The 13116-nt window shown below is 40.5% G+C and overlaps 1 protein-coding gene across 1 annotated transcript; it reads right to left on the bottom strand.

Moving 5' to 3' along the window:
* Positions 1-1959: 1959 nt before the first annotated feature.
* LOC117467005 (uncharacterized) lies at positions 1960-4169 on the bottom strand. The gene is made up of 4 exons (XM_034110552.2): positions 3779-4169; positions 3531-3668; positions 3328-3446; positions 1960-2969 (listed from the first exon to the last, which is right to left on the bottom strand). The coding sequence occupies exons 2-4, from the start codon at positions 3661-3663 to the stop codon at positions 2592-2594; spliced, it is 630 nt and encodes a 209-aa protein (XP_033966443.1). The 5' UTR covers positions 3664-3668; positions 3779-4169; the 3' UTR covers positions 1960-2591.
* Positions 4170-13116: the final 8947 nt, after the last annotated feature.

Raw genomic sequence — 13116 nt, forward strand, 5'->3', positions numbered from 1 at the left:
TGCCGTGGTTCTGTATTTATAGAGCCCTGATGAGAAGACCTCTAGACAAACATGAGGAACTGAAAACGTGACGTGGATCATAAATATATCAGCCTTTAAACAACATCTTACATTTCTTTTCACACAATACGTCTCCTTGCAGTATCAACACTAATTCGGCTCACTTTTACATTTGATCCAAGATAGGCTGTATTTACACCATAAAGGTGCACAGCTGATATAAAGGGACACCTGGTGGTTAAAGCATGTTATTGAATTTAATTATTTTTATTATTAGATATTAATACGATCCCTATAAAGTATATTCATTACTCGTTATTCTCTACTAATAGTTCATTAAAGACTGTATATAATGACTATTTTGCACATCCCTTTCAAGATTTCAAGATTTTCTAAGGTTTATTGACATATCATATACACAACTGTGGTGTAGTTCTGCACTGAATGAAACACTTGGATTGCAGGTTCCTCAATAGTCAAAAATGGATTTACTAAACTTAAAACGAGAGATGATTTTCATTTTCTACTTCTCAAAACAAAAAATAAAATCACTAGAAAACAGAAACAAAAAACCCCCCGTTTTTTCATATTCTTCTACCGGAAGTTGTCTTTCAAAATAAGAGCACAGATGAGGACGGTCAATCCGTGTATCCAAACATACATTTCCAAACATTTGGACTACCTATGTTGCAAATGTATTATCTTTTCAATTTACACAAGGCATCTATTGCACGTCTGTCCGTCCTGGGAGAGGGATCCCTCCTCATTTTCCCCTTTAAACTGTGGGTTTTCTCCGGAAGTTTTTCCTTGTACGATGTGAGGGTCTAAGGACAGAGGGTGTCGTATTGTCATACTGATATTCTGTACAAACTGTGAAGTCCACTGAGACAAATGTAACATTTGTGATATTGGGCTATATAAATAAACATTGATTGATTGATAAAAATATCCCCGATTCTTGGTTCTTCATAATTTTGTATATCATACCGTTTGATTTCGATAACAAACCAATGAATGCAAGCGAAGAGTCTGACTATTTTGATTTGTTAATCTACATTGACACAATATGTATAACAATGCTTTCCCTTATTTAGAAGACAACATTTAGCTTCACATCAAGGAAAGTCAATCAGACGGTAACGGGATGGTGAACATGTATCAGTGTCCCAGCCTGACTTGGACCAGAGATGTCGTTTCATGGTCAGATCCATAATTTGAAATACACAATACACAGGTGTTAAGGACACCCTGTATGATAAAAGGTTTTGTTTCTATCATTGTTGACATTTCACTTGAATAGTTATGGATCTCACCTGTTAAGTCATTTTTAGTTATATGAAGGCTACTTTTATAAATATAACATCTACATGTGTAGTTTGAACACTTATGACCTAGTGTTTGACCAAACATTTAGTAATGCTCGTTTACAAAACCAAAAAGAGAGAAATGCTGAAGGTTCAATGTTTTGCAGAACTGCCCAAAGTTGTAAATGCTTCATTTCAGAGTTGGTGTATGTAATGAGTGAAGCCAGCGTCCCTCACACAGCATTATGTTACGTATTTTAGGAAATTACATGATGGAACTTTACCTTTGACTGAAATACGTTTTCAAAAAAACAACCATTTTAAAGCTTGTTCACACAAGGAAAGCTAGTGTGAACACAAAATGTTCCATTTCAAAACCTACTAAGAAATGGTTGAGCAATGATGCCACCGTGTGGACACAAACCACACTATGACAACACTTCAAATGCCAAACATAAATTACATTTATAAATGTAGGAATTTAAAGTGTGCACTTTAAGTTAATTTGTCAGCACAATTTTTCTGTTTAAATGAAATGTCATTTCTCAATATGGACAGTTCACTCATTCACAAACCAAATGAGACTTCTCGAAGAGCCTGGAATAAAAAGCCTCTTGGGTAGTTGAAGGTTAACAAAAGCACAAACTATAAAGAGTCTCTGTTCAAAACTTTTATTAGAACTGTTTAAGTATGGTAGCGTGGAGGAGGAAAAGGAGGCAGCATTGGTATGGGCAAGTGAACATGGGGATGAAAAGGAGGATGGGGTGCCGGAGTGGGCGGGCAATCTGGTTTCACAGTGGTAGCTGGAGTGGCTGGATATTGGGGATAGGGAGGGGTCATAGGGTAAAGATGATAGTAAGGCATAGATGGTGGAAGCTGCGATGAGGGATTTTTAGCCTTTGGTTTAGTTGTAGTTGGTGTTGTCGCCGCAGTAGGTTTTGGCTTTGTAGCTCGATATTTGGGAGGATAAAGAGGATTAAAGGCAGGATACATCGGCATATATTGTGGAAACGGCATCTGAGGGTTTTGAGGCATCTCAGGGTTTTGAGGGAATTGAGGCATATCAGGGTTTTGAAGGAATTGAAGCATCTGAGGGAATTGAGGATTTTGAGGCATCTGAGGGTTTTGTGGCCTCTCAGGGTTTTGTGGCCTCTCAGGGAATTGAGGCATCCGAGGTATTTCAGAGAATTGAGGAATCTGAGGGTATTGAGGCCTCTGAGGGTATTGAGGGTATTGAGGGTATTGAGGCCTCTCAGGGAATTGAGGCCTCTCAGGGAATTGAGAAATCTAAGGGAATTGTGGCATTACAGGGTTTTGTGGCATCTCGGGGTTTTGTGGCATCTCGGGGTTTTGTGGCATCTCGGGGAATTGAGGCATATCAGGGAATTGAGGCATCCAAGGCATCTCATGGAATTGAGGCATCCGAGGCTTCTCAGGGAATTGAGGCATCTGAGGCATCTCAGGGAATTGAGGCATCTGAGGCATCTCAGGGAATTGAGGCATCTGAGGCATCTCAGGGAATTGAGGCATCTGAGGGTATTGAGGCATCTGAGCTACAGGGGAATTGGGGGAAGTCGTTTTGGAAGAAGGATTTGAGGCAGGTTTGGAACACCAGAGAGATACTGGAATTCCTTGCCAACGCATCGGGAGTACATAACTTCCACCCTTTGGGAGAAAAACATACAATTAGAAACAGCAAGGAATCACACAAACCTGTCAATGTTACAATCTGACTGTACAAGGCAAACGATTAATCTCATGCTACATCTTCTGAATAGATCATCATGATGCAACATATTTGAATGTCGGTCCCCATCCAAAAAACATAGTTAATCAGTACATTTGAAAGCAAGCGAAAAACAACTCGCATTTGAAAAGCTGAAGACACATTTTCGCTTGAGATCAATATGATGCAGATTAAACATTTAATTTGTTTGGCTCTCATTAAACCATTCATAACTATAACAATTCACAGCAATAGCCATCGTTTTTTTAAACTCACTTCAAATCAGTTTCACATTACCTCTTGAACCATGTTGCAGCCATCATAGGAAACCAACATGACAAATGCATGTGAGTTCCTCTGCATGCTGTAGCCACAGGTAGACGGGACCTGGGACAGAGGCATTGGAGGTGCATTTCCTGTGGGGTAAAAAGGTTCAGTGTTTATATCATTGGTAGAGATAAATCAAGTCTACATTTAGGATATTATGGCTATTAATGTACCTTGTTCTACTGCAAATTGTGACGCTCCTGGTTCCACCACTCTGAACTTCAACTGGCCCGAACCACACTGCAGTGAGGGCGACATGCTCTTCCATGATGAGCCTTTGGGACTGGCGACTTGTGTTGGGCTCATTCAGCCTGAAGGCGAATATAATATACATATTTTTAAATAGTTTGTACTTTAAAGAGATGCAAAACAATTCAAGCAAAATAACAAACCCTTCAATACGTAATCAACATATTTTTACCTGCAGCATCTGCTTGATAAGCACCTTCATCCTCCTCATAAGCGTTTGAGGATGACTTATTGGTCCCGTCTGTGACTTGAGAATCAAGTCCTGACCCTTTTTCAAAAGCTCTCCCGAAAACAATTGTCCCCTCTTGGAACCCATTTGTTGTATCGGCATCTTTTCTCCCATCTTTTCTCCCATCTTGCGCAAAATAACACATCAGAATAACAGCTGCAGCCAGGTAAATACCAGCGCCTTTTCTTTTGCGTATCATCCTGTTGCACATGACTGCTGGTAATGTGAAGAGATGAGATAACTTTCTTTGCCGCAACTATTTGAGCATCAGCATGTGCTGTGACAACCAATACAGCTGTGATAGGTGCTCATAGGATTCCCATTCTGTAAAATCAAACTCACTGCGGGTGGAGAGCACTTGGCAATGACACACGAGACAGGGCTTTTAATACTGACACATATTACCACCAGGCAGCCAATCAACAAGGCAGGTGCAGCCTCAGCTAATGCTTGCACCTGTGTTCAATTAGCTTGCAACAGGTGGGCCTCGTTAAGACTTGTCTAACGTCTACAAAGTAAGCCCTGTATATTGATCATGTAGATTAGGGGTGCCCAATACGTCGATCGCAAAGGTCGTGTGGGTAGATTGCATGACATTGAAGCGCAAATGTATGCGCTTAAAGGAATGGTATGCTCATGACACTCATTTTTAAATAATTATCATCCGATAAAACAGACCAGTCTCTGCCAGTCTTTTTTTTTTTTTTTTAATCCGACGACATTATCAGTGATTTTAAACTGATTATATACCGAAATAACATCAACACTGTGGGCGCCGCCATTTTCCGGACGTGACGTAAACCATGCGTTTGGTTTTCGAAGACACGTTGATCTCCATGTTATTTACTGTAGTTTCTCTCTTCAAATATGCCTCACTGTATCGCAAAATATTGCCACAATTCTGATAGGAACAATCCACGGAATGCTCGGTTCCATCTGTTGCCAAAAGGTAAGCGTAAGAAGTACATTCGGAGGCAGTGGCTAGCGAAATGTGGCCGGCCCGAACCGAGAGATTTACAGGCTCATGTATGCAGCGAACATTTCAAATCCCGTGTGCCTGTTCTGTTGCTGATAGCTTATTAACTTAAACTTAATCGATCGTCTTAAAACTCTTGATCACGGCAACTGCCTGACGTTGTAAACACACGTTACTACAGCTTAAGCACTCACAACTCTCCTTCTCTTAGCGACTGTAACTCCACAGTTGCCTACACTCTTTTCGGGTTTGCTAACGGTAGCTACTTTAGCTTGATAGCTAGCCATGGCTCTTTCCCCACCTTCTGGTGCTATTTCCTGCTCTTCCTGTCTCATGTTTGGTTACTTCCCGGCCTCCCTTACTGGTAAGGATACATGTGTTAAATGTAGTATAGTTGTTAGGTTGGAGGCGGGAATCATAGCCATAGAAGCCCGGCTCCGCATCTTAGAAAGTAACTCAGTTAAAGTAAAGCCCATGTTAGCATGTGCGGACCGGCAAAATGTAGCTCCTCTTAGCCGTCCCCCGGCAACTCCCGAGCAGCAGGGAGGCTGGGTGACTGTTCAGAAGGGGCATAACGCGAAACCCGCAGGTCCCCACCAACCCGTTCACGTATCTAACAGATATTCCCCACTCAGCGAGACACCCGCTGAGAAGCCAACTCTGGTTATTGGTAGCTCTATTATGAGACACGTGAATTTAGAGACCGAAGCCTCCACAGTCACATGCATTCCGGGGGCCAGAGCGGGCGACGTTGAGGCGCATCTTAAACTGCTGGCTAAAGATAAACGTAAATACAGTAGGATTGTTATTCACGTCGGTGGTAATGATGTTCGTTTACGCCAATCAGAATGCACAAAACTTAATGTGGAGTCGGTGTGTAGTTATGCTAAAACAATGTCGGACACCGTAATCTTCTCTGGTCCCCTCCCCAATCTGATCAATGATGACATGTATAGCCGCATGTCATCATTTCAGCGCTGGTTGTCTTGGTGGTGCCCAGCAAACAATGTGGGCTTCGTAAATAATTGGACAGCCTTCTGGGGAAAACCTGGTCTGATTAAGAGAGACGGCATTCACCCTACTTTGAAAGGTGCAGATCTCATTTCGGCAAACATTTCAGGGCTTTGTGGACGTAATCCATGACAAACTGGAGTTGAGACCAGGAGGCAGAGTCGCAGTCTTACACGCTTCTCTGCGCTCTCTCCTAGGCAGTCACCCATAGGAATCCCGAACCCAATAAAATACCCAATATTAGCGGTGTGTGTGTCTGCCCAAGGACAATTTAAGGTAAAACCTAATAGAGGTGTCATACATAATAACCTAATAAAAGTAAATGTAACAACTACTACAGTGCAACAAAACAGGAAGATTAAATGTGGTCTCTTAAACATAAGATCTCTAGCATCTAAAGCAATATTGGTAAATGATTTAATATCAGATTATAATATTGATATATGCTGTCTCACTGAAACTTGGTTGAGACATGAAGAATATGTCAGCATAAATGAGGCCACTCCACCCAGCCATGTCAACACTCATATTGCTCGAGGCACGGGCCGAGGAGGTGGAGTTGCAGCAATCTTTGACTCAAGTTTACTTATCAATACTAAACCAAAATGTAATTATACCTCTTTTGAAAGCCTCGTTTTTAGTCTTACGCATCCGACCTGGAAAACTTTGCAGCCAATCTTATTTGTTACAGTGTATCGTGCACCAGGTCCTTATTCAGAATTCTTATCAGAATTCTCTGAGTTTTTATCAACTTTGGTTCTTAAAACAGACAAAGTAATTATCGTAGGTGACTTTAATATTCATGTTGACGATGATAAAAATAGCCTTACTGTTGCATTTAACTCTATATTAGATTCTGTTGGTTTCTGTCAGAGTGTAAATAAACCAACCCACTGTTATAATCACACTCTCGACCTTGTTCTGACTTATGGTATTGAAATTGAGCAACTATTAGTCGAACCGCATAATCCTGCTTTATCCGACCATTTCTTAGTAACTTTTGAAGTACTGTTACTAGACTACAAAGCATTAGTCAAAAGCTCTTGCAGCAGAAACCTATCTGTTAGTGCTATAGCCACATTTAAGGAAGAGATTCAACCAATACTTAACTCGATAGCATGTCTGCATGTAGGGGAGGAAACTTATACAAAATGTACACCACCCCAAATTGATCATGTTGTTGATAGTGCTATAGATGCGCTGCGAATAAAATTAGATTCTGTTGCTCCTTTGAAAAAGAAGAAAATAAAACAACATAGATTAGCTCCATGGCATAATGCCGAAACCCGCAAAATAAAGCAAAAGTCTAGACAACTTGAAAGGATATGGCGTTCCACTAAACTTGAAGAATCTCGTTTAATTTGGCATATTACTCTCAATGAATATAAGAAAGCACTGCGTAAAGCGAGAGCAGCCTACTACTCTTCATTAATAGATGAGAATAAGAATAATGCAAGATTTCTTTTCAGCACTGTAGCCAGGCTGACAGAGAGCCACAGCTCGATTGAGCCTTCTATTCCCTTAGCACTCAGTAGTAATGATTTTATGTGCTTTTTTAACGATAAAATTGTTACTCTTAGAAACAAAATTAATGACCTCTTGCCTTCGACCAGTATAGTGTTATCAACAGCTCCCGGAATCGTAAGTTCTAATATTACACTAGATAGTAAACTAGAATGCTTTTCAGCCATTAACCTTGAACAATTACATTCAATGATTCTCTCTTCTAAACCATCAACGTGTATGTTAGACCCAATTCCAACTAAGCTGTTGAAGGAAGTTTTTCCATTAATTAGCACTTCTTTATTAAATATTATGAATATGTCTTTATTATCAGGCTATGTTCCACAATCATTCAAAGTAGCAGTGATAAAACCGCTTCTTAAAAAGCACAACCTCGATCCAGAGGTTTTAGCCAACTATAGACCTATTTCTAATCTTCCGTTCCTCTCAAAAATTCTTGAGAAAGCGGTCGCAAAACAGTTGTGTGATTACTTAAAAAACAATGATTTATTTGAAGATTTTCAGTCTGGCTTTAGAACACATCATAGCACAGAGACAGCTCTGGTTAAAGTCACAAATGATATTCTAATAGCCTCAGACAAGGGACTTGTCTCTATTCTTGTTTTGCTCGATCTTAGTGCTGCATTTGATACTATCGACCATGATATCCTATTGCAAAGACTAGAGCACTTAGTTGGCATACAGGGAACTGCTTTAGGCTGGTTTAGGTCCTATCTATCTGAACGCTCTCAGTTTGTACGTGTTAACGATGAATCTTCCACGCAAACTAAAGTTAGCCATGGAGTGCCACAGGGCTCAGTGCTCGGACCTATTTTGTTCACATTATATATGCTTCCGTTAGGCAATATTATAAGGAATCATTCTGTAAACTTTCATTGTTATGCGGATGATACTCAACTATATTTATCAATCAAGCCTGATGAAATTAATCATCTAAATAAAATTCAAGACTGCCTTAAGGACTTAAAAACGTGGATGACCTTAAACTTTTTGATGTTAAACACGACCAAAACTGAAGTTATTGTACTTGGCCCGAAGAATCTACGAAACAAATTATCTAAAGACATACTAACTATGGATGGCATTAATTTGGCCTCCAGTGAGACTGTAAGGAATCTTGGTGTTATATTTGATCAGGATTTATCCTTTAACGCCCACATAAAATCAATTTCAAGGACCGCCTACTTCCATCTACGTAACATTGCAAAAATCAGGCATATCTTGCCTCAAAACGATGCAGAGAAACTAGTCCATGCATTTGTTACTTCTAGGCTGGATTATTGTAACTCTTTATTATCAGGGAGTACCAAGAAGTCAATCAAGTCGCTTCAGCTGATTCAAAATGCTGCGGCTCGTGTACTAACCAGAGTTAGGAAAAGGGACCACATTACTCCTGTTCTGGCTGCCTTACACTGGCTCCCTATAGAACACAGGATAGAATTTAAAATTCTTCTTCTCGCCTACAAAGCCCTTAATGGGCAGGCGCCATCTTACCTTAAAGAACTCATTATACCCTACTGTCCTACTAGGGCATTGCGTTCCAAGAATGCAGGGTTGTTGGTTGTTCCTAGAATCTTTAAAAGTACAATGGGAGCCAGAGCCTTTTCTTATCAAGCTCCACATTTGTGGAATCAGCTTCCAGTTTGTGTTCGGGCGGCAGACACCCTATCCGTTTTTAAGAGTGCGCTTAAGACCTTCCTTTTTGATAAAGCTTATAGTTAGGGCTGATTAGATTCAGCCCCTAGTTTTGCTGATATAGGCTTAGTTTGTCGGGGGACATCTTACTTCTTCCTTCTCTCTGTCTATACCCGTGTACACTCATGTTCCGATTAACCCAGCTTCCCCAAATGTCTTTCTTTTTGGTGTCTATATACGCTGGGATCCGGAGTCATGGATGATCCTGCGGTCCTGTGTCCTGGATCGCGAGCGCTGGATCTTGAGTCGTGGCTGTGGTCCTGGATCATAGGTCCTGGATGGATATCCTCGTGGATTCATCTTCCTATTATACACACATGCATTTCCAAACATTTGGACTACCTATGTTGCAAATGTATTATCTTTTCAATTTACACACGGCATCTATTGCACGTCTGTCCGTCCTGGGAGAGGGATCCCTCCTCTGTTGCTCTCCCTGAGGTTTCTCCCATTTTTCCCTTTAAACTGGGTTTTCTTTGGAAGTTTTTCCTTGTACGATGTGAGGGTCTAAGGACAGAGGGTGTCGTATTGTCATACTGATATTCTGTACACACTGTGAAGACCACTGAGACAAATGTAACATTTGTGATATTGGGCTATATAAATAAACATTGATTGATTGATTGATTGAAATATCCGGACGACTACTCTGAGAGTATGATAAAACATAACATGGGATTTATGGAACAACCATTACTTAAAGGAGACCTATCATGCTATATTTAAATGATATAGTGTATGACCATACCTATATAAGGTATATTTATACATTTTATTTTTCAAAATACCAAACAGATCATTTTTTAGACATGCCTCGTTTCGCTCATTTTCGCTCTATTCCAAGCCCGTCTTTGAAAATTCTGAGCAGCAGCTGACCACACCCCCCTGCAGAAGAGCAGGCATGAGCCAGCGAGAGTCACGTTACCATGCTTGCTGTGATTACGAGTGTCGAATAAACATGTAATCTCAGAGCAATGCATGTGTTCAAGCATATTATCAATTTGATCCAGAAACTGACCCTGAAGCAGCGGAGGTTTTGGTGGAGGTGCAAAAATCTCGGTTGCAGCAGGATGTTTCTGAATGGTTAACTGACAAGCTGTTGTCCCTATTTATTTTACTCTGTTACGATGCTTGCTCCTTATTCCGTTCATATTTTGGCTAATTAGCAAGAATGCAATGTGTACAGTTTGTAACGCAAAAACAGCGATATATATTTATAAAGGGAGACATTCATATTTTCAGCATATATACAATGGCCTCATTGCGTTTATTAATAGTTTACAGTCCTTTTCTTCCAACATCGTGCAACAACCGTTGGAAAGTTGAATAACTTTTGATAGCTTTACTAAGTTGTCTGTTTTAATACATTTTTCACATGTCATTCAATATATATTTATCACAATGTGTCAAGACGGATGCAGTAACTTGAGGACTCTGTCACCTGTATGGTGGACCATCCTGGATTGGAGCCTGTGTGCCTAAATGTGTTCTCCCTGCAGAATGCGTTGCATATTTACAGAGCTGAACATGGTGGACTACAGTTGAGGCAAATAGAGCAGTGAGTGGTTTGTTTGTTTTGCCTGAAATTGTAAAACGAATGCTAATATTGTTCATGGAAATAAATACTGGTGTATATGGCTTTATGCAATCTTTCATTCTGTCATTGTACTATTATATACTACACAGCAATGGCATAACACACCCATGTGTACGACAAAAAGGTCCACACACACACAACCTTATGCTTTTGAAATCAGAATATTCTTTACCCATCCAAACATGAATAATCACGACACATTTTGATATCAACTTGGAACTTTATTGTCAAAATCAACGGTTAAAAAAACCCATAAAAAAAAACTAAATGTAGCCTACTTGTATTTTGTATAAATGACACTAAATATTTTTACAGAAGCTTTGTGAGCTGGTGCTGGGGCTTCCTTGGACGCAGGATCAGAGTGGTGATTCCGGCCTGCGTTGTCCTCAGGATACGCAGGGAGTTTCCTGATCCGTGAAATGTCGATGTTGGGTTCAGACAGCAGCCAAATTGAACCGTGTAGCATACCCGGCGATGACCTCCTCCCTGTCAGGTCGCTCATAATGGTGCAGGGTCCACAAAGACTTGGTCGAAGATGAGGTCCATCAAGTTGGCCACGTAGGGCTGTGCAATGGTAAAAAAAAGCACAACAAAAAATGTGGTTTAGATTAGTATATGCATGTAAAAAACTGAAACTTCTTTCTAATTTTTTTATTTTATATTTGTAAATAGTTGTATAATAAATATTTTAAACACTTACGGAATGTGGGGTCAGTCTTTACTGGTTTTGCTCTGCATTCTCCCTTCCTGGCCTTTGGGAACTGCAGTTTATACAGAGGGATTCCAGTGGATGTAGTGGCTTGTGCACGCTCAGCGTTTTCATTGTAGTGCAGGGCTGCCAGGTACAGTCTTTCATTTCCGCCATGATAAAAAAAAATGTAAATAATAGCAAAGGATGTACAAATTGTCACGAATTAGTAAGTATGTGAGGTGCTGGCCTGTAAAGAAGAACACATAGTTAGAACAAAATCATCTCAACTTAGTATTCAGGATGAGAAAATACTATTTGGATAAATATAGTCTGAAATCCCAAAAGATGGGGCTAAAACTCTCTATTTAGCAAAACTCTCTATTTAGCAAAGCTCTCTATTTAGCAAAGCTCTTTGCTTAGCCTTTTCCAATCTGAGTTAGTTTTGAACCGTAACGTGCATGCTGTGTTTCTGACTCAATGCAGGTGATGTGTTGGAGAGGGGCTGAGCTCAGTAGACTGACTGTAATGAGTGCTAGCCACTAATTAGCCTGTTGCTAGAGGTAAGGCCTTGTCAACAACAACAGACCAACGGGGCTTTAGCTCAGTTGTACTCGTGGTGTGTGTCCCCCCTCACATACATACACAGTGTTGTATCCTAACACACCCCCATTTATATTCATGTGCTCAAACAAGTAAACACACAAAAGCTTTTACATATAACGCTGCAAAAAACGGCATGTCTCATTAGCGTAGCGTAGCTTAGCTTACAGATCGATGATATCTGATCGTTCTTACAGACTACAATCACAAAAGCGTTTACATATAACGCTGGAAAAAACGGCACTTGCCTACAGAAGATTACGTTTGTTATTATAACTTACTCAATATGATTGTAGAGGATACAAAATACTAATAAATAGGAGAATAAATACTTGTGTTATCGCCTAGGGCGTGGCTTTACAGCCTTCACACAGATCGCCATTACGGCAGTATGTCTGAACATGTTAGCAAATGCCTGATAATTCAAATGACAAAGCAAATACTGCGGAGCGTACAAAATAAAATGCTACAAAAATATATAAACACCTAACCGATTACTATTTGGGTTTGAGGCGACATTTATACGGCGAAGCTACATGCTACATGCTACAAGCTAGAGATAGCTTTATCAGGAAAAACACCGCTAAATAAAAACTTACAGCTTCAAAATTGGATGTGTCCTCACTGGCCTGGTCCCGGATGGTTGGTATTGATCCCGGGTTTAGCATTACTTTGGAGGCATATCCGTGTTGGACTTGAGACAAGTTCATAAACATGTCCGTCGTAAAATGTTTGGAACACACAAACAGAAATCTGCCGTGGTCTTCTGGCACATGTCCCTTGTAAATGAAGTCTAACCACAGATTAATTTCTTTTTCCACTGATGGCATTGCATGCAGTCCCCTGTCCCGAGTCTTGCAGCCAACAACAGCACAACGTTTAACTATCTTAGACATCCTGGCAAGAGCAGGCAAAAACACAGATGTGGGTTGATTTAGCCTGCCGATAGCCTATATGCGAATGAGAGGTTTGGCAATGCACGTGTCCGTGGCTCATTCCCCTGATAGGTGGAGAGTTGACCAATAAGCCGAGGACTTCTCTGTGACGTAGAAAAGTATTGAAATCTGGATCCGTTTTTTTCAGATCCATTGCAGCCCCATTTTTAGAGATTTGGCGAAGGAGGAAAATAGAGAGGGTTGTGTTTTCTGACACTTGGTGAGTTCCCTGGAACACCGGGGACACATATT

The sequence above is a fragment of the Pseudochaenichthys georgianus genome, chromosome 21 (genome assembly GCF_902827115.2).
Source record: "Pseudochaenichthys georgianus chromosome 21, fPseGeo1.2, whole genome shotgun sequence".
NCBI classification, from domain to species: Eukaryota; Metazoa; Chordata; class Actinopteri; order Perciformes; family Channichthyidae; genus Pseudochaenichthys; species Pseudochaenichthys georgianus.